Below are 27,349 nucleotides of genomic sequence, written 5' to 3' on the forward strand. Positions count from 1 at the left end.
GTGAGGGCCAGTGCAACCTGTAAAGGATGCCCCTAGTGTCTGACTTTCTCAATTTTCATTAACAATTGTTCACCTCATTCTGAAGAATAATGTGTTCCTTTTTAATAATATCTTGTGCAAAAAAAGTAAGACTTAACGATCATAAATCTGCTATTAGGACATGTTAAAAGAATGCACCACTGGTGGAGAATTTTAAGGAGACGAAGCATAATCAATGTGGTGCATCTTGAAAAAGGGTAGAGCTGTCAGGAAGGGGCGAGGATCTTACCCTAAAGCGAAAACAAAGGGAACAGTTTTACATATCTAGCTTTGCTACCCATTAGAAAGGCTTAAATAATTGGTAAGAGTAGGACAGGATATTAAGATAGTCGTCCTCTTGGAATATTGTATATAATAATGAGTTCTGTCTTGACCAGTGCTTTAAATGTCCGGGACGGAGTACCAGCACTTTTTTATTTTGATAGGGAGAGTACCGACACTTCTCAAGACAGAAGTAATACTTTCGATTGGAGAGGACAGGCACTTCTCAGAAAGAAGCAGGAACTCTGTTACAGAGTACCTGCACTTCTATTTTTCCATTTCAAGCACTGGACTGAATAAAAACAACACCACTGTGTAACAATGAATCTTAAGGGGTGTAGTGCAGAGTATCATGCCTGAGAATGTGATGTTAAATTGCTGTAATGAGATCTACAAAACTAGAATAATGTATTGAATCGATACTGAACAAGTAGGGTATAAGGAGCCGCCTGCTTTTAAACATGGTAGTATAAGGACAAGAACAGGCAGGCTAAAAAGATAAGGTACGGATTGGATAGATAAGGGACCAATGGTTAACCACAGGTTCAAGAACAGGCAGGCTAAAAGGTTGACAGGCAGGCTAAAAAGCAATAGTATGGATTGGATAGATATCGGACCAATGGGTAACCACAATTACAAGAACAAGCAGGCAAAAAAGTCTAGGGTATGGATTGGATAGATAAGGGACCAATGGGAAACCACACATACAAGAATAGGATGGCCAAACAGGCAGGCTGAAGAAGATACGGGTACAGATTGGATAGATAAGGGACTAATGGGTAACCACAGGTACAAGAACAGGCAGGCTATAACGTTGAGGGAACAATTGGATAGATTAGGACTATTGGGAAATCATCTTTCTATATAAATCAAGGATAGCAATAGGTCCCAGTTTAAAAACAAAAACAAACAATTGTTTGTGTTCCTGATGGACTCTGATTTTAACGATGTGAGTTCTAATTAGGGAAAAATGGTATCCAAATAAGTAGCTCTTAACATAATACTAATCTAAATATGCCTATATACGTTTTTAGAAGCACGAGGCACTATATTGGCAGCCTGCAAGACCTGTGTTGGTTCGTAAACTAGCAGATACAACAAACTGTGTGAACCGCTCCGAACAGACAGGTGAGCTTTTTAGTGATAAGCTAAACATAGGAACGTTTATGGTGCCTCTAGGGTAGAGAGCACATTAAAAACTGACTTTATGTAATATAAGTTGAGTTACAAAATTGATTTTTATGCTGTGCAGGTAATTGAAAATTCATCTTTAAGGAGCAATTTATTGACTGCTGAGATCTACATTATCATAGCGGCGGTCTTGCTAGGGGCAGGAAAGGAACAGTAGACTCGCCATAGTTGGTTTACCCGCATGAAAATTGAGCTGCAAAGTCTTAAATATTAGGTAAGACCGTGAGTGACATATCTGGATTACTAATACCTGATTATTGTCATTATAAAAGAATGAGAAAAGCCTTTTATTCCTGCAGTTTTTTGCCTCATCGAGAAACAGACTGTTCATACTATTATGGGTAAAGGACATTAAAAGCAAGGAACCTTTAATATGAATGATATCAAATGCTGGAGAATATCAATGGGTAAGAACACTGCTATTACGAGTTAAAATATAAAGAAAGGAAATTAAGGGTTTCCCTTAAGATCTTTTTATTTGATACTCATTGTGACAATATACTTTAAGCATATTCATTAAATAAGTATAGAATTACACATGGTACAGAATAATATATGCTTGATATGTATAAATATACACCATGTTGATTATCATGTCTTTTTGTTTTAATATGTGGTATGTATAACTAACAACATTGTATGCCCAATCATATGTGTTTAGGTAATCTGTTTGACCACATTTTTTTATGGTTCTCCTAGTTTTAATGCAGTTATTAGTCCTGAAGAAGATGAGATAAAGGTCAAGAAGCCACCAAAATGCTGCGTTATCACAATAACGTTTTAGTATTTTTGATTTTAGACAATTGTTTTCTATGTTATTTTTGGACCAAATGTTTTTGATGATGTATCTGGTCCAATGGATGATAACCAAATGGTTACTTATCAGTAGGAGTAGTTTTGCAGCTTGAAGAGTTTTCTGGATTCACATGCTGTGCATTATTCCATCATATTGTGGTTGGGTCCGGAATTGTCTGGTTTTTTTTTTCGTTGGCGTCTTCGACCACCATTTGGTGTTAGGTCCGTCCCCTGTGTGATGTCATTTGGCGCCCCGGAAGTTCCTGTGCGTGGTAGCCATCTTTAGATTCTTCTCTCCTTGTCTTGCTTTTTTTTCAAAGACGTGTTTTTGTTTCTTTTATCTTATATCTTTTCTCCTCCTTATATGTTATCTCCTTCCCATCTGTTTACTTTTCTAATTTTTTGGGGAGGTGGGTGGGTCACATGTAAATCCAGAAAAAGCTTCAAACTGCAAAATAGTCCTACTGGTAAGTAATCATTTAATTTTGCAGAATGAATCCTTTTCTGGATTCACATGCTGTGCATAAGATTATGTAGCGGTTTCCCCTTCTTGGGATGGTCGGGATGAGATGAGGCAGAGTTTGCAAACAGGTGTTGAAGTACTTTCTGTCCCACCTGAGCTACTTTTGTCATTTGTATATCCACACAATAATGCTTAGTAAAAGTGTGTGGGGATGCCCATGTGGCGGTTGCGCATATACGGGCATATTTACAAGCACCTAGCGCCACTGGTGCGTCACTTTTTTTGATGCTTCAGTGGTGCTGTATGCTGGCCCATATTTACAGGGCCATGCAAAGCCACACTGCGTGGCTTTCCATGGCCTTATAAATATGGCCCCTTTTCATGCCTCACTTTGCATGAAAGGGGCGCACAATGGGTGTTGCTGTGGGCATTCCACTGCAACACCCATTGTTTTTTGACGCAGCCCCAGATTCACAAGGATCTGTAAATCTGAGGCAATGCTAAAAACTAACGCCTTTGAAAAGCGGGTGTTATGAGTGGCGCAACGAGGAGGAATAGTGCATTCTGCAGTACACATAGAAGGAATAAACCACCTTTAATGATTGTTTATGTGCAGGAAGGTGTGGTGTCCCTTCCTGCACATAAACAATCATCCCTGCAACGCAGGCTCCCTTGCACAAAAGCGCAAGGGTGCCTGTGTTGGCTCTAAGCAGCTTTTTTTAGCACTGGTGCAAGGGAAAACACAGGAGTGCACCATTTCCTTGTGAATACAGTGCATCCCTGCGTGTTTGAAATGACTCCGCACTGCTAAATTGATTGTAGCGCTGCTGCGTCTTTTCTTTATAAATATGCCCCAAAGTGTCTATCAGCACATTTACCATAAAGGCTAGGGTTGCATCCTTTTTCCTTGTTGAGTGCGCTTTTGGGCGTGAAGTTTGAGATTTTCCTGCTGAGGAGTAGCATGTTTGAAATATCTCCACAATCCATTGTGCAATTGTTCCCTTTGTAACAGGTGAACCTTTGCTGAACTTAGCGTGTGAGATGAACAATTGGTTACCTTTACTGAACTGTTTTGTCTCCTGTAGATAATATAGTAATGCTCTCCTTACGTCAAGGGTATGCAAGCTCCTCTCCAGCTGTGTTTGCGGGTTCTTAAAGAAAACTGGTAACTGGATGCATTCATTCAGATGAAATTTGCTCACCACCTTGGGTGGAAATTGAGGATTAGTTCTAAGAACTATTTTGTCCTTGTGAATTTGTATATATGATTCCTCAATAGTTAACGCTTGGAGTTCATTTACTCTCCGTAGTGATGTTATTGCTATTAAGATGGCAGCCTTTAGCGTGATATGCCGTAGTTTTACTATATGCAAAGGCTTGAATGGTTCTGTCATTAGCTGAGCCAGTACAGTGTTTACTCTCCACATAGGGGCTGGAGCCTTCCTTGGAGGAGCTATTCTTTTGGAACCTTCTAGTAATCTTTTGATGACTAGTGATGTAACAAAACGTTTACATGATGCTCCCCTGGTGTAAGACAGAATTGCTGCCAAGCGCACCTTCAGTGATGAATAGTTAATTGTACTGGCTAGTAACTGGGTCGGGTAGATTATTACTATCTCATGTGTAGACATTGAATTTAGGGCAGTGTTGTCTTGGCGCCAAAGGAGATACCTTCTCCATTTTGCTGTGTAGCATTGCCTTGTTGTGGGTTTTCCTGCCTCCCTTAGTACCTCCATTGTTCTTTGGGGTAAGTTAGGTGCCCGAATTCTATGTATTCAGACGCCAGGCTGTTAGGCTGAGTGTTGCTGGTTCAGGGTGGAACACTTGTCCTTCTTGCATCGTGAAAAGGTCTCGCTCCTCCTTGATCGTGATCATCTGTCCCTTGGACAGCTTGAGCAGGTTTGAATACCACGTTTGTCTCACCCATTGAGGAGCTATAAGGATTATGTTTGTTCCTAGTTGCCTGGCTTTTTTCCAGTACTCTGTGCAGTAGTGGGATCAGGGGAAAGGCATAGGAAAATCTCCCTGACCCATTTAGTGACAGGGCATTCCCTTCTGACTGGTGGTGTTGAAACCTGGAGGCGAAGAGTTGGCATTTTCTGTTTTCTGTTGTTGCGAATAGGGCTATTGTTGGTGTGCCCCAGAGCCTGAAAATCTTATCTACGCTCTGCTGTTCTGTCTGCTCAATTGATCTGCCTCTGTGTTGTCCTTTCCCGTTGGTGGATTGTTTGCAGGAGAATTCTCTGTGGTATTGCCCACTGCCATATCTCCTGTGCTTGTTTGCTTAGGGTGAATTAATTTGTTCCTTCCTGCTTGTTCAGGTAAAACATAGTTGTTGTATTGTCCATTTGAATTAGTACTGTCTTCCCTGTAATGTGCACTTGAAAGGCTTTCAGTGCTTGTAGCACTGTCTCCATCTCCAGGAATTTGATGTGTTTTATGGAGTTTGAATTGCTCCACTGACCACAAGTTCTTGAGTTTCCTCTATGCGCTCCCCACCCTTTGTGAGACGCATCTGTTGTGATGGTCACTGAGGGAGTTCACATTTTGAAAGGTCTCCCTTTGGTTATGCTCTTGGATGCCCAACACTGTGTCTCCTTTTGTACTTTTTCTATTACAACCACTAGATCTTCCCAACTCCGGGTGGTTTGTGATCAAGTGTTGCATAGCCATTCTTGAAATGGGTGCATGTGTGACCATGCATGTGTAATGAGGGGGATGCATGATGCTATCATGCCCATCAGCTTCATGACTGCTCTCACTGCCAGAGACTGACCCTTCTGGAGGAAGAGTCTGATCTCTTATTGCTTGAATCTTTTTTGGGGTCAGGTACACTTGTGCTATCCTTGGAATTTAGTCTTGCTCCTAGGAAAATCTATTCCTGTTCTGGATTTGGCAATGATTTTTTTAGGTTTATTGCGAAACCCCGCCTCTGGAAAGTTGTCATCACTTTTTGGATGTCTCTTTGACATTTTTGTTTTGACTTCACCTTCACTAGCCAGTTGTCTAGGTAGGGGTAGAAGTGAATTCCTTTCCTTTTTTAGGAATGCTGCCTCTGAAGCCCGGCATGTTGTAAAAACTCTTGGTGCAGATTTTATTCCGAAGGGTAAGACCCTGAATTGGTAGTGTTTATCTTCGTGCACAAACCTGAGGTACCTTTTGTGCAATTGATTCATGGGTATGTGCATGTAGGCATCCTTTTAGTTTATGGTTGCCATGTAGTCCCCCTTTTGGAGGGGCGGGATTACTTCTTGTAACTTTATCCTATTGAAGTGTTCTGTGCGGATGAATTTGTTTATGAATCTGAAATCTAGGAATGGTAGTTTCCTTTGTTGTGCTATCTTGTTGGTACTCTTTCTTTTGCATGTTTCTGTAAGAGTTCCTTTACCTCTTCCCTCAACTTTAACAGCATGTTTTTTTAAACTTCGTCTTTTTTGGAGGGTATGGTTGTGGAATGCTTGTTACTTCTATATGATAGCCGTAGCGCATCACATTTAAAACCCAATTGTCTGTGGTGATCCTTTCACATTCTTGTGGGCAATTAGTTATTCTGCATCCCACTGGTGTTAGGTGCGTGCCAGTTTTCATTTCTAAGTCACTTGATGCCTGTTCCTTCCCCCTAGAGGACTGTCCTTTAGCCTTTCCTCTACCATGAAGGGGCTGCCTTTAGGGTCCTTTCCAGATTGGTATCCGGACTACTGGGTTGTCTGCTGTACACTGCCCTGCATTTGTTGCTGCAGAGAAATGTTCCCTTCCTGCTGGCTTTCTGAGATGATCCCCTGGGGATTTCAATATCCGAGCCTCTGTGGGCTGACTCTGTGGCCCCAACATGTACCTCTTCATCGCTTGAGAGGCCCAAACCTTTTAGTAAAACATGTTGCTTCTGGCTGCGGTACATTGTTGTGTGATGTTCCTCTCTCTGCTTTCAGCAGGCCTTGAGAGTTTTCGGCACAAATACAGCACAGGCCTCACAGTCCTTGACCCTGTGGTCCCTTGGTAGGCAGGTTACAAACTTCATGCGGGCTGTGTTGTGCAAACTTGTGGTGGCAGTTTGGACAAAATTTGAAGTGAGTATTTTCAATGACCCCCTACCTTGCTTAATCCTCCGGCCACATGTGTTATTCTGAAGGGATCCCCCAACTTGCTTCTGTGGATGAAGGTCCCCTTCCTTCTCTTGTACCTTACTATCCTTCGTTCTGCAATTTTTTTTTAACCAAAAGGCCTACATTTTCAGGAAACTTCTCCAAATTTTTGGAGCTTCTCCTTTTGCTTCCAGGCCCAAATGTGTAAAAAAGAATCTGAAGATCACTACCATGCACAGGAACTTCCGGGGCGCTGTCTGATGTCACATAGAGCACGGACCTAACACCAAATGATGGTTGACAATGCCCTTGGGGAAAAAAAAAAAGAAACAGAGACAATTCCAGATCCAAGCACTAGATGGTGGAAAAATGCACAGCATATGAATCCAGGTAGGACGTCATGCTGCAAAAACGATATTAACAAATGTGCCTAGTATTTTTTGTGTACTTTATGACATTTTTATGAGATTATAAATATTGTGGTTGGAGCATAATTCGGTATTATTTTTTTACATCTGTTGGTCTTATGTTGATACTTAAGCATTCACATAGCAAAAGTTTGGATTTTAACAATAAGTCCAGGGGAAAAAGTTCGTATTGGTTTGACCTTTCTAACCAACAACAGTGATGTGTAGATTATTTAACGGAGGAGTTCACCCAGATTAAGTATCGGATGGAGGGACGTGTGCTAGACCGCCCACTTTCACCTCACATTCCTCTATTGGTTTTGGATATTCCCACCTACAACTGCTGCAGTGCTATTAGGCACAGCTGGCAAAATGTCAGTCGGTAGGAAAAACACAGCTAAAGGTCCACTTACCCTTGATGTGTAAAAACATATTAGTGCCCCTGAAGAACCGAAAGTTGTTCTTGGGAGCCCACCACCAGTGCTGCCTTTCCACTCCATACCACTTTTTTCCACCACCGTGCACTTTCTGCCTCTCTGTATATCACTCTTGCTGGTTCCTTTTAATCATTGCTTTCTCACTTTCCTTCTCTTTTCCCTTTTTTCTTCCTCTTTTTTCTCTTTTCAGTCTTCCTCTCTTTGGCTCTGGTTCAAAGTGTGATGATGACTATTATGTCTCAGTTCTCAAACATGAGCGTAAAGAACTCAGTGACGCTACGCAGCGCTGAGATATGCAGTGCTATTTGCTGTGACAGCAAATCACAACACAGCAAGTTTAGCTTTAACCCCTTGTGTGCCCCGCCCTTTCCCCGCCCTGTACCGGGCGTTGAATTAGCGGGCGGGGTTCATGACGAGATAGTCTCGTCATGGGCACAGCGCAACCGCGCTCCATGACAAGACTATCTCGTCATGGGCACTGAAGGGGTTAATGACAATTAAATCAGAGGCAGCTATGTCCTTGAATGAAGTGTACCCCCCAAGCCGTTCACTAAGGGGATACCGAATCAGTATGTTTGCCTCCATTTCCATATCCAGCTACTCCTACCGAAATTTACAGTAGGTGCCCTAGGAGTAACGCGATAATCTGAATTTAACCCTCCCTCAGGAGGACAGTCCGTGCTCGCAGCGAGGATGACAACAGAAGACAAAATGCACGACAATGAGAACAAATGAAATAATAGATGAAATGGAAACTTACGATTACTTTTTGGTTCATTTAAAACCCTTTTATCTGTTAGGAAAATAAAAGAAGAACACACAACAGGATGAAACCAGTGAAGGTGACAATTAAATTAATAAAATAAAAGATTAACGCACAGTACAGAAAGACAAGTGGAATGTAATTAGTAGCTTGTTTACAGTGACAGTTTAGCATTCATTAATATGATCGGCTTTGATGCACAGTACAGGCCTCCTGGGACATCGGACAGCAGGGTGAGCAACCGCTGGGCAGGATGAAGCTTTCCAGCTTGTTGTGGAGTTATCAGTATGATTATTTGTAGTATTTTTGCCCTCAGTATTATTGTTACTATTATTGTATGATGATCCTGATCACATCAGCATCATCATTTACTGACATCAGGGTCCAACCGTGGGAAAATTAAATAAATAATTAATTTTCCCTCGTCGTCGTCTGTCGAAATACCCCCATACCGGGCCCCACCACTCTTACCTGCACGGGCCACAGCTGGCCGAACCAGATAAATACACATAATACATCATTTTCTGAACGAATTGGGCCAAGTGATAATTTAGGGAATACTGGTTTGCCAAAGTTGTGATTAATAGTACAACAGAATCTGTGATGACAATTGACACACGTGTGTAAAACCTGCCTGGCATCGGTGACGAGCTCTATGCTGCTTTGCGTGAGTGCCAGCACACACTCTGTTCATGTCTTGGGATCCTGGGCCCTTCACACCAACGTGAGGCCTGCCTGGTGGACCATTTGAGTTGTTCTGCGGCACTCAAAGGCCTCACCATCTAACAGGTTAAATATCCTTCTGCTGTCAGGAGATTACCTCAGGGATAACTGAACTGTATTATTGGTTTATATGATAGGTGATAACCTCATTGAAAAGTCATCAATATTTTACTGCTCAATGACAGTTGAAATGGAAGTGAAAGATGCATAGCTTATATATACCACAGAGCTATACTAGAGACATCCTTAATGAAAGCACACGCTCTGAGGAAGGTGTGTGCAGCTTTGCCTGAGTGCTGCCATCATCTGTGTATGTATCTTAGAATCTTGCGGCTTCTGGGGCCAAAGCTTTATATCATGGGGGATGGGAGCTGCTCCCTTGCTGGAACCGGTAGTTGGCAATTTTACCATTTAAATTGTTCTGCTTTGCTCAAAGTCAACACCACCGAACCAGGTTAACTTTGTCTGGCGAACTTTATTTTCAGAAAAACTTCACGATTTCCATAGATCACCTCTGCAAAATTGAACTGTACTGTTTAAATGAAAGGTGATTAAATAATTGAAATTTGGCCAGTATTTTACTGCAAGAGCTACACCCAATGTGACCTTACTAAACAGGCACACACCAGTGAAAGAGTCTGTGTTAAATTTGCCGGAGTACCGCCACATTCTATGTTTGTCTCACGTAGTGAACGATGAAGACGGTGCGCCAGCGACATATTCCAATGATGCTGCCCTTGATAAAGGTATTACTGGCGGTAAAGATGATTTAACTTGTGAGAGTGATAAGGCTGAGTTGTAGTTAGTGTTGTATTACCACACACTATTTTGACTTTAATTTCATGAATGTATCTAAGAGGAAGACTTTATATTGCATTGGAAGGCCATAGCATAGTTTGAATCACAATACAAGCCCCATTTCTGCCTAGCCCTGGCTACCATGCATGGATGTTTCTCTGCAGAGTGACCTCTGGCTAAATGTGAAATTTGGGGAATTTGTGAGCAACTACAACTTAACATTATGCAGAACAGCATAGCATTACACATTTGCACATCTAAGTTTCCACAGAATATTTCTGATGGTCGAATGTTGGTGTCTATTTGAACCATTTTAATTGGCAGTGCAAAAAGCTCTAGTCACATAAATATATAAATTAACGTATCGCTTCTGCTAAGCTCACCCCTTCCTTTCTACCCAGACCTCAGTTCTTTTAAGCACAACTAACAGGCGGCATGCACGAGGCATGTTTAAGCACCTAATTGTCTTAGGGCTTGCAGTATCAAAGGGGTTTTCTCATTCTGTGTGTATGGGGAAATGTGTTAGTACATGTGGACCTCAGTCCTTCCAGCCGGCTTCCATACAAGGTAGATTGTGTTGTGTGCTGGAACTAGAACGCAGCCTACAACGACAGCCCCCGCCTCCACGTGCCTCAGAAGCGCAGGCAGTTACACATATGTACCCTGGCTCTACCTGCAAGAGCGAGATGGCCTCTGCTGTCAAAGCTCCTGATCTGCCACCAAAATGACAGCCATCTCTCAGGGCCCGAGGCAAGCGGCTCCTGAAACTCTCCTGGCGGGCTGATTCCGCTGGCAGGCAGCCCTCCCTTTCTAGTCACGCGGTCACAGCACAGCCTCAGCTGCAGGAGGGAGCTTTATGAAGGAATTCAGAAGGGCATGACCATGAGGCGCCAAATGGAAGGGGCGGAGCCTCCATCAGAAAAAGACAAATCGGTGTGAGGGGGAATTCTGATCTTTTGTTATGTCTCTCTGCGAGGGAGGATGGTTTCAATAAAACACATATCACTATTATTACTCGCGGTATTATTAATAATAACAATAGGAGTAATAATAATAACAATTTCAATAATAATAATGATGTACCAGAGGGTAATTATTTGCTTGATGCAACTGGGTAGGAGGTGGAGGGATTTTGGTAAATTTTTCTCGGTCTCTAAGAGGTTGAGGAGTATAAGGAGGTGGGGGATTATGATAATAGTAATAATCCCACTAATAATCAGATTGCTAACTCCACTGCAAAGTAAATTTTAACTCAGCAGCTTGTAAAAGTGTCTCTATTCCTCAGCTTAATGATACTCATTTCACCCAGCATGAAAGGCATCTTGCAGGATTCACCAATGACCTGAAGTTCAAGGATGGGTCGATGCATCAATTGCTTTAGTAAAATGCAAAGATCCACTCGCACATTTTTGTTTTCATGAATAGAATGTATTCTTGACTATGTGTTGGGTTCATTTGGTAATTAATCAGCTATATTGCAATAATCACTAAATCACAGAAAATGGGTTATTTTTGGCACAAATGTCAATAGGTCCAAGTTTTATAAATCCATGGAAGGAGAACTACTTTTTAAGGTTACCCCCATTTTCTGTATGTGTTCTGCAGCTGATCGTTTGAAGTATTTGACAGAATCTTTTCTAAAAGAAGATATGATTCATCTTGTTTTTTTTTATTTTCAGTTCGTGCTATCAATGGTTTCCTGTCAAACAATGTCCTTTTCATGTTGAGGTCTTTGTTACAAAATATTTCTGCCCTTCCACGTTTTGATTATGACACAAGATACAAAAGAAGGGCAACTAGAATGCAAGTAACATCTAACGAAACCTAAATCATACCCTAAAAACACATCATTCTACTCCAATCTCCTCTGTTCAAGTCACCCTCACTTTGGCTCGACAGATACTTAACAAATCAAACAAAAATGCCTGCCAAAAGAATATACATTCAATATAAATGTTGAAATTGCGAGGGTCACTTCAGCAAAACTTTTGTAAGAAATATACATGCTGAATTTCATCTGTTATTATTTTTTCTACTTGGTCCCATTTCTATATTCTGCTGGGGTTTTTCTCTACTATCCAACAACTGACACAAGATGCCAGTCGGTGCTCATTTCTTTTTACGGGCGATGCCTCTAAAGTCAGCCATATCAGTGGTCAATTCCCTGATGAAAAGACAAAGAGCATTCCCCTTGGCTAAAATAGCATGATGTCTAGGTGTCCTGCAAGTGATTCCAGGACAGTGCATTAATTAGTGCTAACTCACTCTGCATGCACAGCCCGCCGGTGCAGTTCTTGGAGTCCAGGAGCAGGCCGCTGCAGTCCTTCCCCCCATTCTTTGGGGTTGGTGCATTGCAATCGCGGCTCCGCCAGTGGGTGCACTCTGTGCTGCAGGCTGACCACTTGCTCCACTCTGTCCAGCCACCATCCACTGTACTCCAGAGTGACATGGAAGGAACAAAGAGCAGATAAAAAGAGCAGTACATTAATATAAACACAAACTCAAGTCTATTCATGAGGTTGGCAGCAAGAGACTACTGCCTTACTCAATCCACAAACTAAATGTTTAGAATACTGTGTATCAGTGTTATAGCACTTTATTGTGGCTGAACCATCAATCTGTAAAAATATTGCATTCCCTAAAGTAACTACCACTATATTGTCAAGGTAAGCAGATTTAAGAAGTCTAAACTTGCCTAACCTAACTTACATTGATGATACCGTGGTAGTCCATGCAGTTCAGATATGATTTTTTACATTTTTTGTACAATTTTGATACAGTGACATACAAGAACGTATTGTAAGAATAAATACATGAGTCTTGGTTGCACTGGCACCCTGTGGCCGATACGATGGCGCAAATGCACAATAGCTGTACTATGTACTCAACTCAATTTAGGATTATTCACATCAATTGAAGCAATTGACAATGTAGTGTTTACAAAAGTAAAAACTTGAGTCCATGTAGGGTTTTTGGGGTATAGGAGTATGCAGAGAAACAGACACTCTTACTTCACCTCGCAGTTCGTCGGCTGAAATTTGCCACTTGATCTTGCATTGAAGCAGATAACATAGAAAGCTACGCGTTTCTAACTTGCATTCGAGTTTGGGTTGAAGACAATAATAGAAGCGCGCTTAGGTAAGACCACCCTTAAACGTGAGTGTTCATATCATAACTAGTTACACATGTTTCTTATTAGAAAAGACAAGGCCATCACTTGTGGTGAGAGCGAGAATTGTTCCCGTATATGTGGGACTGGATCCTTGGACAATACTGTTCATGCGGGCGAACCTCTCCAGGCTACCAGGTTGGTTCGTATGTCCTGTGCAGACATGTTAGGTCGCTCTGATGTATCACACGGAGATTTGTTTTTGTGGGAAAGATACAGTGCGTGGCACATTTATTTCTATAATTAGATGGCATTACAGGAAGATTTATTCATTACAGATGCAAATTTGCCTAGCAAGGTCTTCAAGCACAGTCTTTACTTCACAAAGCACCATATTCGCTTACACATTTCAGAGAAAATTGGTAGATGGGTCACTGACGAGCATTTAGAGTTTAGTATTATTTTCAGTGTAATACCCTTTAATTAAAAAAAGTCCCGGACATTTTATAGAACAGAAATAACAATGTACATCTGAGATTGAGAGTAAATGCACCTGTATATAATTTGTCTACATGCTGAATTTGGGTTTACCTGGACACATGGTGGTGCAGACAAGCTTCTGAAAGGGGTGGCCTTCACAGAAATGTCCACCATTAAGGGGAGTTGGATTAGTGCAAGTCCTGGTTCGTTTTTGCATCCCATGGCCACATCGGTTGTTACATGGGGACCACTCAGTCCACGTGGACCAGCCTCCATTTACTAAAAGGTAGACAAAGAAGAGAAGGTGAGTGGGCAAGCAGCACTTTTACAAGCAGACCATGTCATTATGTGCCTCCTTATGGAACGAAGAACTTGACTCTGAGTTAACCATCACCTGGCAGAATGTTGTCGGGAGGGATCTCTAATGCGCAGGGCACTGGAGTATTTTAGAGTCAGCAGTAAGCATTTTACTTCTTTCTCACTCAAAAGAAGCCAGACAACGCCTCAAAAAATATTACTTTATCCTTCATCTCCCTTATGATGTAATATATTAATAGTATTGACCAGTCGAATAGTTACAGCATGAACTCAATTGTCTTGTGGTGTTTAAATAACAGGCGGTTTGTTACACAGCGTTACTCAGTTACTCTGAAGTATTAAAGCCTCATCACGCTCCGCTGGGGTTGGTACCTCTGCATTACATGTTAAACACATATCTCCAGATTTGCTTCCTACCTCGCTCAACAATGAAGTTTTGAAGTTCAGGTGCCCCCGATGCCAATTTAAGTCCCCTGTTACATTGCTGATCCCCAATATGGTCTCCAATATATTTGGCAGTACCTCTGTTATTTCCTTTAGGATTCAAATACTCAGTTTATCGGTTATCATTTGATTTATATATGTTCAAGACCTCTATCATTCATAACTCCTTTTTTATTCTTTCTTTAAGTTCCATGTTCGTTACCCCATAAATAAACCAAATTGCGTTAGGCATCACAGTTAAACACAGCAAAATATCTATTGAGTAACTCCGCTCTCCAAGAGTCAGATTTAACAGTCTTGCAGTACTGTTTGATGTATTTTCACACTCTGTAAATGTAGAAGATGTAACCGCTTCCTTGTACCCCATTCTGTAAATGTATGGTACTTTTAGTTCCTGGCTACACCAGTTTGTCAAACTGAAATAATACACACGGACACATACTTATGATAGCGGGCGCTATAATAGCCAGGCAGGACAACTTCTGAGTCTATGAAAGGAGACAGAGGTTGTTCAGTATTCTTATAGTCTATACTGCCAATTTGCAAAAATAAACTAAATGCGGGTGCCCAAACGTTTTCTAAGAGTCTGTCAACAATGATGTTGAATGCCACGGTTGTTGAAAAGGCTAACTTGTCTTGATTCCACATCGACTCCTTCATCTATCACCCTGAATTTCCTATGTTTTTCTCCCCACAGTTTTGCTGTCTTTCTCTCCCTCCTTCTGTTTTCCTTTTCTTCCTGTCTCTCGCTTGATGGTGAAAAATTTGCCCTAGTCCCCCAAAATTAATGCCAGTGCCCACCACATACGCACTCGATCTTCAAGACTAATATGCTCTGAAATCTTTGCCATGCCCTTATGCCACAATTGACAGTGAGTTCATGGTGGGCCTTGAAATCAGTCTTTCTTTTGCGTCACCACAACATGCCATTCATACAACGACAGATCCGAGATAGCACAGGATAGTTACCAAAGACTGTGACCGTCGCTGTGGTGCTCCTGCGTTTGGCAACAATGTTTTTTGCCACACAGGTGTAGTTGGCGGTGTCCGAAAGCCGGGCCTGCTTGATGATTAAGTTATGGTCAATGGTGATCAGGAAGTTGGTATCCTGCAAGGGGTTCAGAACATCCTCATTCTTCAGCCACTCCACCTAATTGGTAAGAAAGGGAGGGGTTATTGATATGCATGGCTCATAAGAGCAAAAACAGGGAAAGTAGACGCAGTGGAGAAACACATCAAGTCTTTAAACAGCATCACTTAAAGTCAAATGGAGAGAAGCAGTGTTTTAGATCGAGTTGGTTATCCTACAAACTAAACTGCGTAGATGAAAACACAATCAAATAACAAGCTTTGCAAAGCCAAGAGGTATTGCCTACCAGCTTTGTCAATGGTTCTAGAAACATGTTATTGTACGTACATTGTATATTTTAGATAAGAAAAAGACTTTGAATTTGCTAACATTCTCAAATGCTCTCGTTGCTTCTGTGCAATTGTGTCTCCTAATTGGAATTTACTTTACTGAGTATTTCCAAAGCCAAGAGGTCTCGGCTGTAAAAGTCTGAGCTATTGGGTTTTCCAATGCTTGTGTACTGCATGTGAGTGAGTCACCTGTGTCCAGGTGAGTTTTGCTTGGGGCATGATTAAGAACTTTGGAGTTGAGGCTGAAGGCAGTGTGACTAAGTGCTAATTCACTCCTTGGCCTCTCTCCAGTGTGCACATAGTGAAGATCACATATGTACCATTTGTAATTACCAAATATAATTATTTACACCAAAATCGTGTTATTACTTATTTATACCAAGCGTCTAACAAGCACTGACAAAGTCAGTAGGTCTGGGATGTTTTAAGCATGTTTGTTGTTGAGATATCTGGATGCAAATACAGAAAACACACTAAATTCTGTTCACGTTGCATGTTGTGTAAAGCTCACAATTGTAATTCACATGTGTTAAGCCACTCCCTTCATTACTTAGGCCATACCCCTTTTAGCACCCTTCTCCCTTTTCATCTCACTTAAAGCACTGTGGTCCACTATAGGCTTTTACCTACAGACAGCAAAAAAATGTCTGGTAGGCAAGACCGAAAAGCTGTCAAGCTGTAAAACTGTGGCGACGTTGGAGTAAAATCTAAAACTTGTTGTGCAGAAAGGAGCGACCGCTTTGATCCTCTGTGACACTCACTCTGCAGCCTGTCTGAGTGGGCAGGAGCGCAGCTGGTGTTGTCTGAGTGAGGGAGGCCGTGCACTTCAGTGGAAGCAGGCTGTGGGCCTGACCGCCTCCACTGTGACACCCCAGGCAGTGATTGTACGTCCAAGGCTCTTGGTGCCTACACCCCCCTTTAGAAGTGGAACGGAAGTGTTAGATCCAAAATTCGTGGAGGTCATTTGCTCTATGGCGAAGCAGATCCCAATATCCTCCTCTTCTCTGGATGTCAAGCGCCAAAGGGGAAACGTGGGTAAGAAACATCAACATGGAGGCCAGAGGGTGAAAGATTAGCTACAAACACAAGGATAATGGCCTGCAAGGCACAGCAGACCTCCATCCTGGATTGCATTCACAAATGGGAAATATTTTTCAAAACGGTCAGTGTAAAAAATATTTCCCTTTTAGGAAAATATCAGAAGAAGAATGCAGTTGTTCATTGGATCACTGTCTCTTCACCCAGGGGCTGTCCCCCACAATTCTCAAAGGGGAAGGTGTGCTTTCATGTCCCTTGGTACTCTTAGCTTTCAGTTTTTTAAGGGATTATGTGCTCATAGAATAAAGAACATTCTGCACTGACATGCCCCTCGCTCTTTGTAAGTTAAGGGGACCATCCAGTGTAAAGGAAAAAAATATCTTTACTAGGTTGTGCATCGCTAGCAATCAACAACAATGTGAGTGTCAGAAATGTACTTTGGTGATGTCTGCTTGGGGTTTGAATATTACTCCAACATTATTCACCAGACAGCCCCTCAACCCTGAACCACTGGTTAGCTAGCAAGTTACACAATGAAAAGTGGCATTTTGTACTGGGATAGTAGAGGGTTACTGGAGGAGAGGTTAGGTTATGAAAAATGTTATTCTCAAATTAAGCCTTAGGACAATGCAAAGGTCCTGAACCTCGCCCTGGTGAGCCCTGAGAAGCAGGAGAGGAACTGATGGAAGGGTAAAACAGGGCCCTTATTCTTGCGATATCTCAGGGGCTGAACAGCTGCGTTCTACGCGTTCTGAAGAGTAGTTTGTGGTGATTATGTATTTTTTATAATTTGGCATTGCAAACAGTGTATACGACTTTAAGCTTGAGTGTTTTATAAAACTCCCTAACTTTATTTAGCCGCCTCCCGTGCAGGTAAGAGCGGTGGGGCCGGGTGGGGGGATTTCGACAGTCAACGACGAGGGAAAAGTAAATAAATAAATAATTTTCCCTTGTCATCTGTTGAAAACCCCACCTCGGACCCACCGCCAAAAAGCTCTTACCTGCACGGGCTGCAGCTGCTTTATACCTTACTGGATTTTTCTTGGATGGCCTAATGTATCATACTGTTTACATTTTTTGTTGTTGGTGGGTTTTGGTTTATGCTTCTATCACACTCTTTTACTGGGTCCAATGCTCCATTGGACCTCGGTGAGCGTTTGATGCCCACGAAGGGTGAAAAACGCTACACCACTGGTATACAGTGAGCTTCCGTGAAGACATATCACGGTACTGCATAGAGAACCATACCACAACATGTTGATTCGTAAACACAACTGATCTCAGATTCTAAGTGATTCACAATCTGGAATCCTTAGCGAAATGTCTAACTCCCTCAACTCGGGTCCTGGCCAATTGGACACCACTCATTTTCCCAAATGTATTTAGGCAATGTGGTATCAAAGTAAGCAGCCAATTGTGAGGCCCGGCGGTCTGAGCAGCAATCCTAGCTTCTTCAGGTGACCATATAAAAATCACGTTAGTTCGCTGTGCTTCCTTTCTTGCTTCAGATAAAAGTACAGATGCTTAGAAAATTCCAAATAATTTAGTAATCATGATTAAAATATTGAAATGTGAACGCTATGAAGATTACATCCGATAGGTCAAGACCCTAAGGTTTACTATTATTCAAGCTGTCTGCAGCACTTCCTGTTACGATCTGCAACCGACTCGCCTTTTAAAAAAAAGGTATTAATTAATTCTTAGGTTTATATATAGCGGGTACCAGGCCCTGGAGCGTCAGAGCACTTTCCATAAACACTGCACCGCTAGTACAGAGCACACTTGGACGGTGAAATGAAACAAATTGCGCAAGACAAGAAAGAGCTCTTGATACCAAAGGGTTAACCTCAGAGATTGGCACATTCACAGGGTTGAACAGGTGCTGAGGTTAAATGTGTTATTAGGTGTCAGAATAACAGATCCATGGCCCAAAATAAACAATTTTGCTGAATAATGAAAGCGAGCGGCCTTAATGCGAGGGCATTCATCATGGTGCTAATGCACCTTGGAGGATGGGCGGATGCATCTCCCGCTCACATGGCAACTCGGCTAGAAAGCAGCTAAGAGGTTGGCGCTTTCCAGGACGCGACAGCAGTCAGGAGGATGCCGGGAGATCTGCGTGTGCAGCAGCAGAAATCTGCCTTCAGAAACAGCCTCAATTTGAGGAGGTACCAAGGTCACTTAGACCAGTTCGATGACTCTGCCTTACTAGCAAGAGAAAATAAAAATAACTTGTTTTTATATACTGCTGTCCTGTAAGATTGCCATTTGGGGGACTCTCAATAACAAATGTCCTTGTTATCATTCATTGTAATTCATTTCATCTACCTTGGATACATACAAATCTAAGCTGGCCAGAATTAGAACTCAATCGTGCACATCACTACAGATGTGAGCAGCCAGCGAAAAACTCACTAATGTATCATGTCTCCAGAAGGCAGAAAAGTTTCTCTTCATCATGTTTTTGACGGTTCTGTCGTTTTTATTTTTATCAGTCACGTGTAATTTAGGACTAAATTCCCCAACATAGTTGTAAATTACGACATGCATACTTTACGTCTATATTAATGCTTAGTTCTCTACTTTTTTCGATATGCACAGACATTTTCTTCAGCCTCGTCCATACATTAAGCATATTATTATCAGTGTGCGCAAGTGCATTGAATTCCCCAAATTTAGAAATGTTATCCAGTTTTCGTAATCCCAGATGTGAGCACACAATTCTAATATCAGCGCAAACAGCACCTTCTTTATATCTTATTTCCCTTTTCGCACTTACCCTGAGAATACACTATTCTCACATATATGCCACCCTTCCCTAAATGCACCTGCTTGTAAAAAGTTCCACAGTGTAGCCCACAATCTGTCACACATCAGGTGTGCATCATTTTCCTGTAAGTAGCGTGGTCATACAAATGGATTTAATGCATTTGAAGCGTTTTGTGAATGCAGTTAATGGGACTACTTGCGCTTGAACCTCTAATTTGCAATCCGTGGCAGTGGCCAATCTCTGAGATTCCTCTGGAAAAGTTAAGTTCTACAAAATTATTCCGTGCACCGTGTACGCGCACCTAGATAAAACCTATGCAATTTTTTTAGCTGCCTGCAAATTTTGTCAGGAGTCAAAATTCGGTATACGAAATTGTATATACCAAATTCATCTCACAGAACTGCACTCAAATCCAGTAAACCTTATCAAGGTCCTCAAATCAAATCTATCTAATGGAGATCCTAAGGTACTTAATGTATCTCATAGAAGGGACAGAATCTCAAATATATCTAACAGAGATGCTAAGGTACTAAATATATGTCACAAAGGTGATCTCATATTAAGTACATCCCACAGAGGTGATCTAATGCTAAATATATCTCACAGAAGGGACAAAAGATCAAATATATCTCTAAGAGGACCTCTCTTATCAAATCCATCTCATGGAGGTACTTTCTTACCAAGTACATCTCATGGAGGTACTGTCTTGCCAAGTACATCTCATGTAGATACTGTCTTGCCAAGTACATCTCATGGAGGTACTGTCTTACCAAGTACATCTCATGGAGGTACTGTCTTACCAAGTACATCTCATGGAGGTACTGTCTTACCAAGTACATCTCATGGAGGTACTGTCTTACCAAGTACATCTCATGGAGATACTGTCTTACCAAGTACATCGCATGGAGGTACTGTCTTACCAAGTACATCTCATGGAGATACTGTCTTACCAAGTACATCTCATGGAGGTACTGTCTTACCAAGTACATCTCATGGAGGTACTGTCTTACCAAGTACATCTCATGGAGGTACTGTCTTACCAAGTACATCTCATGGAGATACTGTCTTACCAAGTACATCTCATGGAGGTACTGTCTTGCCAAGTACATCTCATGGAGGTACTGTCTTACCAAGTACATCTCATGGAGGTACTGTCTTACCAAGTACATCTCATGGAGGTACTGTCTTACCAAGTACATCTCATGGAGATACTGTCTTACCAAGTACATCTCATGGAGGTACTGTCTTACCAAGTACATCTCATGGAGATACTGTCTTACCAAGTACATCTCATGGAGGTACTGTCTTACCAAGTACATCTCATGGAGGTTCTCTTATATTAAATTAACCTTATGTTGGGACGGAAAAGTCCCCTGCATGTTAACGGATACGCATTTTGCCCACAGAGCCACAACTGTCTGTAGATCTGGAACACTGGTTACGACATTGGTCCTGCGACATGCACGGATCAATCATTTATGCAGATACTCAGGCGACCTTGATGGACTGTGGTCTGCCCCCAGCCCCAGGAATGTCCATGTACCATTAACTGGGAGTGGCGCCAAAAGCATTTTCCTCAGAATGGGTTGAGCTACTGCCATCACCCAGAGTTGCAGAATGCGAGAGCGGTGGTGGCAGCATACCCATTTAGTGAGCAGTAGAATGGCTGGGCAGTAATCCGTGTCATGGGAGTGGAGCCTATTGGCCCACTCAGTTAAAGTTCCGCAGTTGTATTTACGACTCGCTTGGACTACATGATGGGAATGTAGTGCTATGAAGCGCATGCATGTTCATGTGTGCTAAAGACTGAATGTATGTGTGCCTGTGAGACTCGGCCTGTGTTTTCCATTCCGGGACGCTCAGGACCTAGAAAATTCTAAGATAGGGGTGTGGATTGCAGACTCAGACAGGAAATGTGTACTGCTAAAATTCCTGGGGCTGGGGGAGAAGTACACTGGGAGGGGAGCAGAGCATCCCCTGTGTGCATTAAAGGCTTATTATGATTCAGGATGTCGGCTGCTGGGGCAGGATGCCAGAGCACCGTGTTTATGGTGAATGGTGAGACTGATAAGGTAGACCACACAGGAACACAGAATCATTAAAGATGGGTGGCTTAATCCTTTGAACCGCTGGAGGCTCACACCTAAGTGTAACCCTTTGCTACTTCCAAAACTTGGGTTGTGGGTCCGTCACCTCTGGTACCACCACTGCTAGGACAGGCAGGCCCTTGAACAAAGAACAGAACTGAGGAATTGGCACTTCAAAAAGGCCTACACCCTCAATCCAAATTTCAAATCCCCAGGCACTAAATCACCTTTGTATCTGGAGAGACTGTATAAAAGTGGAAGCTTAAAACCCACTTGTTGTTCAGAGCTGTGACACGATCACCGTGACTTGAGCTACTGCAACCAGGAGCCATGCTTGAGGCCTGCTGGTCTTCCAGCTGGGCAGAGGAAACTGCCCAGGATGCCAAGAGCACTTGCCCTGAGCCTGAAGCACCTGCTGTCTGCCTGCCAAGACCAGTGTGGCCTGTGAGGAGGAGGAGAGCTTGGAAGGAGCAAAGCCCAATGGGCATCCCGAGACGAGGATCCCGGTGAGCAAGGTGTGCGGCCGAAGGTCCACTGGACAGTGAGCAAGCTGTGAGCCGGGAGGTCCACTGGGGCTGACTACACCAAGGGCCGTTTGCCTGTGCTCTGTGTGCCGTCACCCATTCGCATTTATTGGTGGGCTGCCCCTTGCCATCACCCAAGGAACCAAGTGAACTCACAGGGACTCCCTGGCTGTCACGAAAGGGGACCTGCTCGATTTTGAGGCTGCTGCCCACAGCCCAGAGTGCGCATCAACAAGCCCAAGGAGCTCGAGAATGGCTTACCTGCCTTTAGCCTCCGAACCTGCCCACAGAGGAAGATTCTGAAAGAGCGGGACGGTAAAGCCTTCTTGCCAGACCACCGACTCCTGCCAAAGGGGTCCTTCACCACAAGAGATGGTTCCAGCATCACCAAAGGTACGCTGCTCGATGCCAGGCCTCAGCACCTCCGTCCCAGCACTGAAATCACTGGAACACGTACCAGAGCATAGAGGGGCACTGTTCCCCTGTTGCTACCCCCTGGGTGAGACACATTGAGTAAGGGCTCACTAAAACTTGGGGACTAAGGGGCGATGCGCCGCATGTGGGAATTGTGTAAGAGACCCGCAGGCACCTGCTACGAACTTTATGAACAGAAGCCTAGAGGGATAGCACGTGTGAGAGATTCGCCTCATATATGACCTAGACACTTCAGAATGTGGGAGTTGGGAGCTGGCCTAGACAGGCGAGACTTGGGTGAACGAGCCTGAAGCGCTAGACACAGCTCTGCAAGGGATTGTGTTGATTACTTCTCTGTGGAAAATGTGATCTATTGTGTGTAGTAAATACTTGTTTTGCATAAATCTCAGTGTTCGGCTGGACCTGATCTAGCAGATTGCCGGGCGCACTGAGTAGTTTACTCCTACACTGAAACTTTACCTCCCCTTTGAAAGCCTTGGACTGCTTGACTCGCACTTCTACTGAGAGTCAAGTCAGACGTGTTACACTAAATCCATTTCACAGAGGGGATCTAATAAGCAAATCACAAAAGTGCCTGAACGGCGCATGCATGGCACAGAGGTCCGCTCTCTGGAACAATAGACACATCTCAAAGAGGCTCCCCATGTTATGCAAAACTCACTAAAGGGCTCCGAGCAACTGCATCTTTCAGAAGCGTTCTCATGCCCAATACATCTCACAGAGGTGCTTTCTTAATAAATACTGGGGAAGGAGGACTTCCCATTGGAAATACCTCCCGGGAAGCACAGTCATACCAAGTACATCTCACAGAGGTGCTTTCTTAATAAATACTGGGGAAGGAGGACTTCCCTGCAGGACATACCTCCCAGGAAGCACAGTCATACCAAGTACATCTCACAGAGGTGATCTCTGCCAAGGATCAAAGAAGCTCACTTCAACCAAAGAATATCACAGAGGTGTGCTGTTTCCAAATTAAACTCACATATGTGCTATTCTACCAAAAAATGTCTCAAAGAGGTCATCATCAATAGACTTTATTTCGGTCGAATGACCCTAAAATGCAACATGGAATACAGTACAATACGTAATAAAAATAGTTAAAAATATCTAATAAAATGCATATATACATGTTACATTTAAAAAATGAGTTAAGATACCGAATGAAATACAAGTTACAAAACACAAGAGCTATTATCAAGCATGAAGCTAATATCGAATAAAAGCCCACATTATCAATCCCTCCTCCTAAATGGACAAGTAAAATCAATAGCAGCAAGAGCCTCTAAGAAGACCTAATATTGGGCAAAAGATGTTTTTTTTTTTAAATCAAATAAACCTCACACAGGTGCTCGCTTACTAAATAAATATCAGATATGTTCCATAGCAAATGTCACAGAAATGCTCGCACAAGAAATAAATACCAGAGACTGTCAAATAAATCTCATAGAGGCTCCCTTACCAAAAGGATGACACGAGAGTGATGTTTTACAAATACAGTTTCAAATATATCTCAGTGAAATGTTCTCTTGCTAACTGTAGCTCAGAGAGTTATTTGCTTAACATTGCTACATAGATCTTACAGTGAGAATATCATGAATGAGCATGAGCGCCCGGCTAATTATATGTGCGGTAACTCCTGGTACCGCCCATATTACAGATATGAGTTTTGCAATAAATACAAGTCCAAACCTGATGATGTTTAGTGTGAAAAACGCCCTGTTTTTCCTGAACATGCAGATTTTGGTGCCATAAGCTCCAAAATACTCATGTTATTCCCCCAAAACATAAAAAAGGGTGCTTTATCGCACCCGCTAAATTCTGATTGGGAGGAGTCAGATTTTGTCATGTGAGATAAATATCACATCACTTACCGGGTCACTCATAATGAGAGTCTAGGCAGAGCTTATCTCCTAAACTAGCTCATAGGAAGACATCTAATTCAAAACAAAAAAAACGACCTTGTTAACTCAATAATGAAGAGTTGGTTTGCTGAAATAATCCTTATACTTATTTGGTTGGTTCCAAGGCTGCCAGAAGGTATGGCAGCCGGGACTACTTACTCTGTCCCTGTATTATACTACTTTTTAAGGTCCTACGCTGCCAAATATATTTATATGTCACAAAAGAAACTTTGCACAGAGATGTGTATTGCTTCCTTTTGTGACGTATTCACAATGAAGCAACTAATGGTGGCTGCCACTAGGAGGCACACCAAGCTGGAGTTGCTTCTCAATGTATTCCCTTATATTGTTTCCATTTTGAATGAAGCACTTGTGCTTCCAAAAAGCCACAGAGAGGGGCCCGCGCATGAAGTTTGTGACCAAGGCCCAGCAAAAGTTTTTTTGAGGCGTGGTGGGCTATGCATCTGAAGAGTCGTCACCAACACCCATTATTATTTTTCTATAAATTGCTCTGTGGACAACCTCTGCCTAGTAAAATACACCTGTCATAGGTGCATTCAAGGTCATAGACTAGGCAATAAGAGTTGTTTAAAAAAATTTAAACACATATATATTGTATGTTTGTTACAAATGTTACTATAGCCTTATAGCCCGCCGTAGCAGGCTATACCGGCTATTAAAGGCCCGCTACAGCGTTAAAGGCCCGAGCCGAAGGCGAGGGTTTTTTACAAAGCAGCGGGACTTTAATAGCCGGTATAGCCCTGCTACGAAGGGCTATAAGGATATTAGAACATTCTGCCACTAGAGGGCAGAATGCTCTAACAAATAAAACAAAGCCTTCAGGGAGCGCGAGGGGATTCAAATCCCCTGAGGCTCCCTGAAGCCTTTGTTCACAGCCAGAGCTGTGAACAAAGAAACATTGGAATGTTGGCGCTCCGGGCTTATACCAGCCATTATAAGCCCGGAGCACTCCATTGTTTTCAATGGAGCTTCCAGCATTCCAATGTTCTAAATAAGGATAATTCTACTACTCTTAACAAAGGACCCTCCACCAGAAAAGCTAACTTCCACAGATACATAATGAATGTTGCAGACCGTATGAAGGACAACTGTCTTAAATTCAACTTGGGGAAAACAGAAGCCCTCATCTTTGGGAACAACACCTCGCTGTGTAATGACTCATGGTGTTCAGTGGTGCTCGGCACACACTCCTACCCAACAAACCCCGCCAGCAACCTTGGCCTCATCCTGGATAACAAGCTATCCATGAAGAAACAATTCAGCACAGTCTCTTCCACCTGATTCCGCACCCTTCGCATGCTCTGTAAGATCATCAGGTGGCTCTGGGTAAACACCAGAAGACCCTTATCACCAGCAGACTGGACTACGGAAACACGCTCTAGGTTGGAATCACTCTACACCTCCTGAAGAGACTCCAAACAATACAGAACTTAGCGGCAAGACTCATACTTGACATCCCAAGAAGGACCCGCATCACACTCCACCTCAGGAAACTACACCGGCTTCTGATCTAGAAGAGGACCAGCATATATAAACAACCGCCTAACTTTCTACCAACCATCCAAACACCACTGTTCTGCCTCCCTCTCCATCGCAGACACCCAACGGATCGTTAGAGCCAACAGTGGAGGACGCTCCTTCTCGCATCGGGAAGCCAAGGTTTGGAGCCTGTACCTCAGGACCGCACCATCACTCCAACAATTCAGAACAGATCTGAAGACCTGCTTTTTTGAGTAAATAAATCCATGAAGGTACTGCAGCTCCAGCACCTTGAGACTCTGACGGGTAATTTGACAATCTCTATAAATAATTGATTGATTGTTTGATTGACTACTCTTGTTCACAGATTAATAGTTTCCATATGCCTTTGTGTCAATGACCTCTGTACCCAAAGTAAAATCCTATTACAAAATGCCATGGCAGTGATCTTCCACTACTAAATTCATCACAAACGCTCTCTATATAAATAATCGAAAGGAGCTAATTCTTGCTTTAATAAATGTGATGAATGTGTGCTAATACATCCACAGCACGTGATCCCTTATGGTATACATCTGGAATGAACATGCTATAATGTCACATGCATTTTATTTTCATAGCTTCTTCTCAAAATAATAATTAGAAGGGTCGCTGTTGTTAAATGAATATCTATCTTGTATATTCTTTAAACAAAAAAAAAAGTTTTGTGAAAGCGACTTGCCACCAAATAAATTGCATAATTGTGCTTTTAGCAGGCACTGGCTATCCATGCACACTGCGAAGCAAATTTTCAATCCACCATCTCCACTTTATAGTGAGTACACATGAATAATTAAGGATATCCAGATGCTATTTTAGACTTTTCAAGCTACCAACTATTTTGAGCACAATGAAATTCCTATGACACAATTTGTGTGGGTACGCTTTTACAATAATACTCTTTACTTATGTGCTGAGCCAGTACCGATAATGGCGGCCTCTTCCACCAGATGCGGAACAGAAATGCTATGTAATATCCACAGTGAAGTTAGGGCCTCTCCCAGAGTTTACAGCAGGCTTCAAATTTAAAAGCCAAACATTTAGGGACCTCTTTAGAACACTGTGGCAAACAATAGTACAGTTTCAATTTTGTTAAACACACCTGGTTGCTGAAGATTTTGATGCTACTGGGATGCATACTCCCATCTCCTGCCCCTACTGTCCTGTTCCAAATGCAGTGACTCCCTGCAGCTTTGTCTGTGTTGTACGGAAGCACTTACAACTAATTCATATTATTAGCATGCCTAACTCCTACTGACTGTGATGTACAGCTATAGAGGAAAATACAGAGGCGATAGAGTGAAGTAGAGTGCCTTAGAGTAGAGT

General features: G+C 42.5%; 1 protein-coding gene across 2 annotated transcripts in view; it reads right to left on the minus strand.

Annotated features, from left to right (window-relative positions):
- UNC5B (unc-5 netrin receptor B) overlaps window positions 1-27,349 on the minus strand; it is a 331,662-nt gene that overhangs the window by 61,211 nt on the left and 243,102 nt on the right. The window contains exons 5-8 of one of the 2 annotated variants that reach the window (XM_085607093.1): window positions 15,280-15,460; window positions 13,660-13,827; window positions 12,225-12,389; window positions 8,436-8,468 (exon numbers count right to left, since the gene is read on the minus strand). In XM_085607093.1, coding sequence (XP_085463219.1) covers window positions 8,436-8,468; window positions 12,225-12,389; window positions 13,660-13,827; window positions 15,280-15,460 — 547 coding nt within the window. The remainder of the gene's footprint in view (window positions 1-8,435; window positions 8,469-12,224; window positions 12,390-13,659; window positions 13,828-15,279; window positions 15,461-27,349) is intronic. The other variant, XM_085607100.1, reaches the window with a different exon arrangement.

Source organism: Triturus cristatus, chromosome 1_2 (genome assembly GCF_964204655.1).
Source record: "Triturus cristatus chromosome 1_2, aTriCri1.1, whole genome shotgun sequence".
NCBI lineage: Eukaryota > Metazoa > Chordata > Amphibia > Caudata > Salamandridae > Triturus > Triturus cristatus.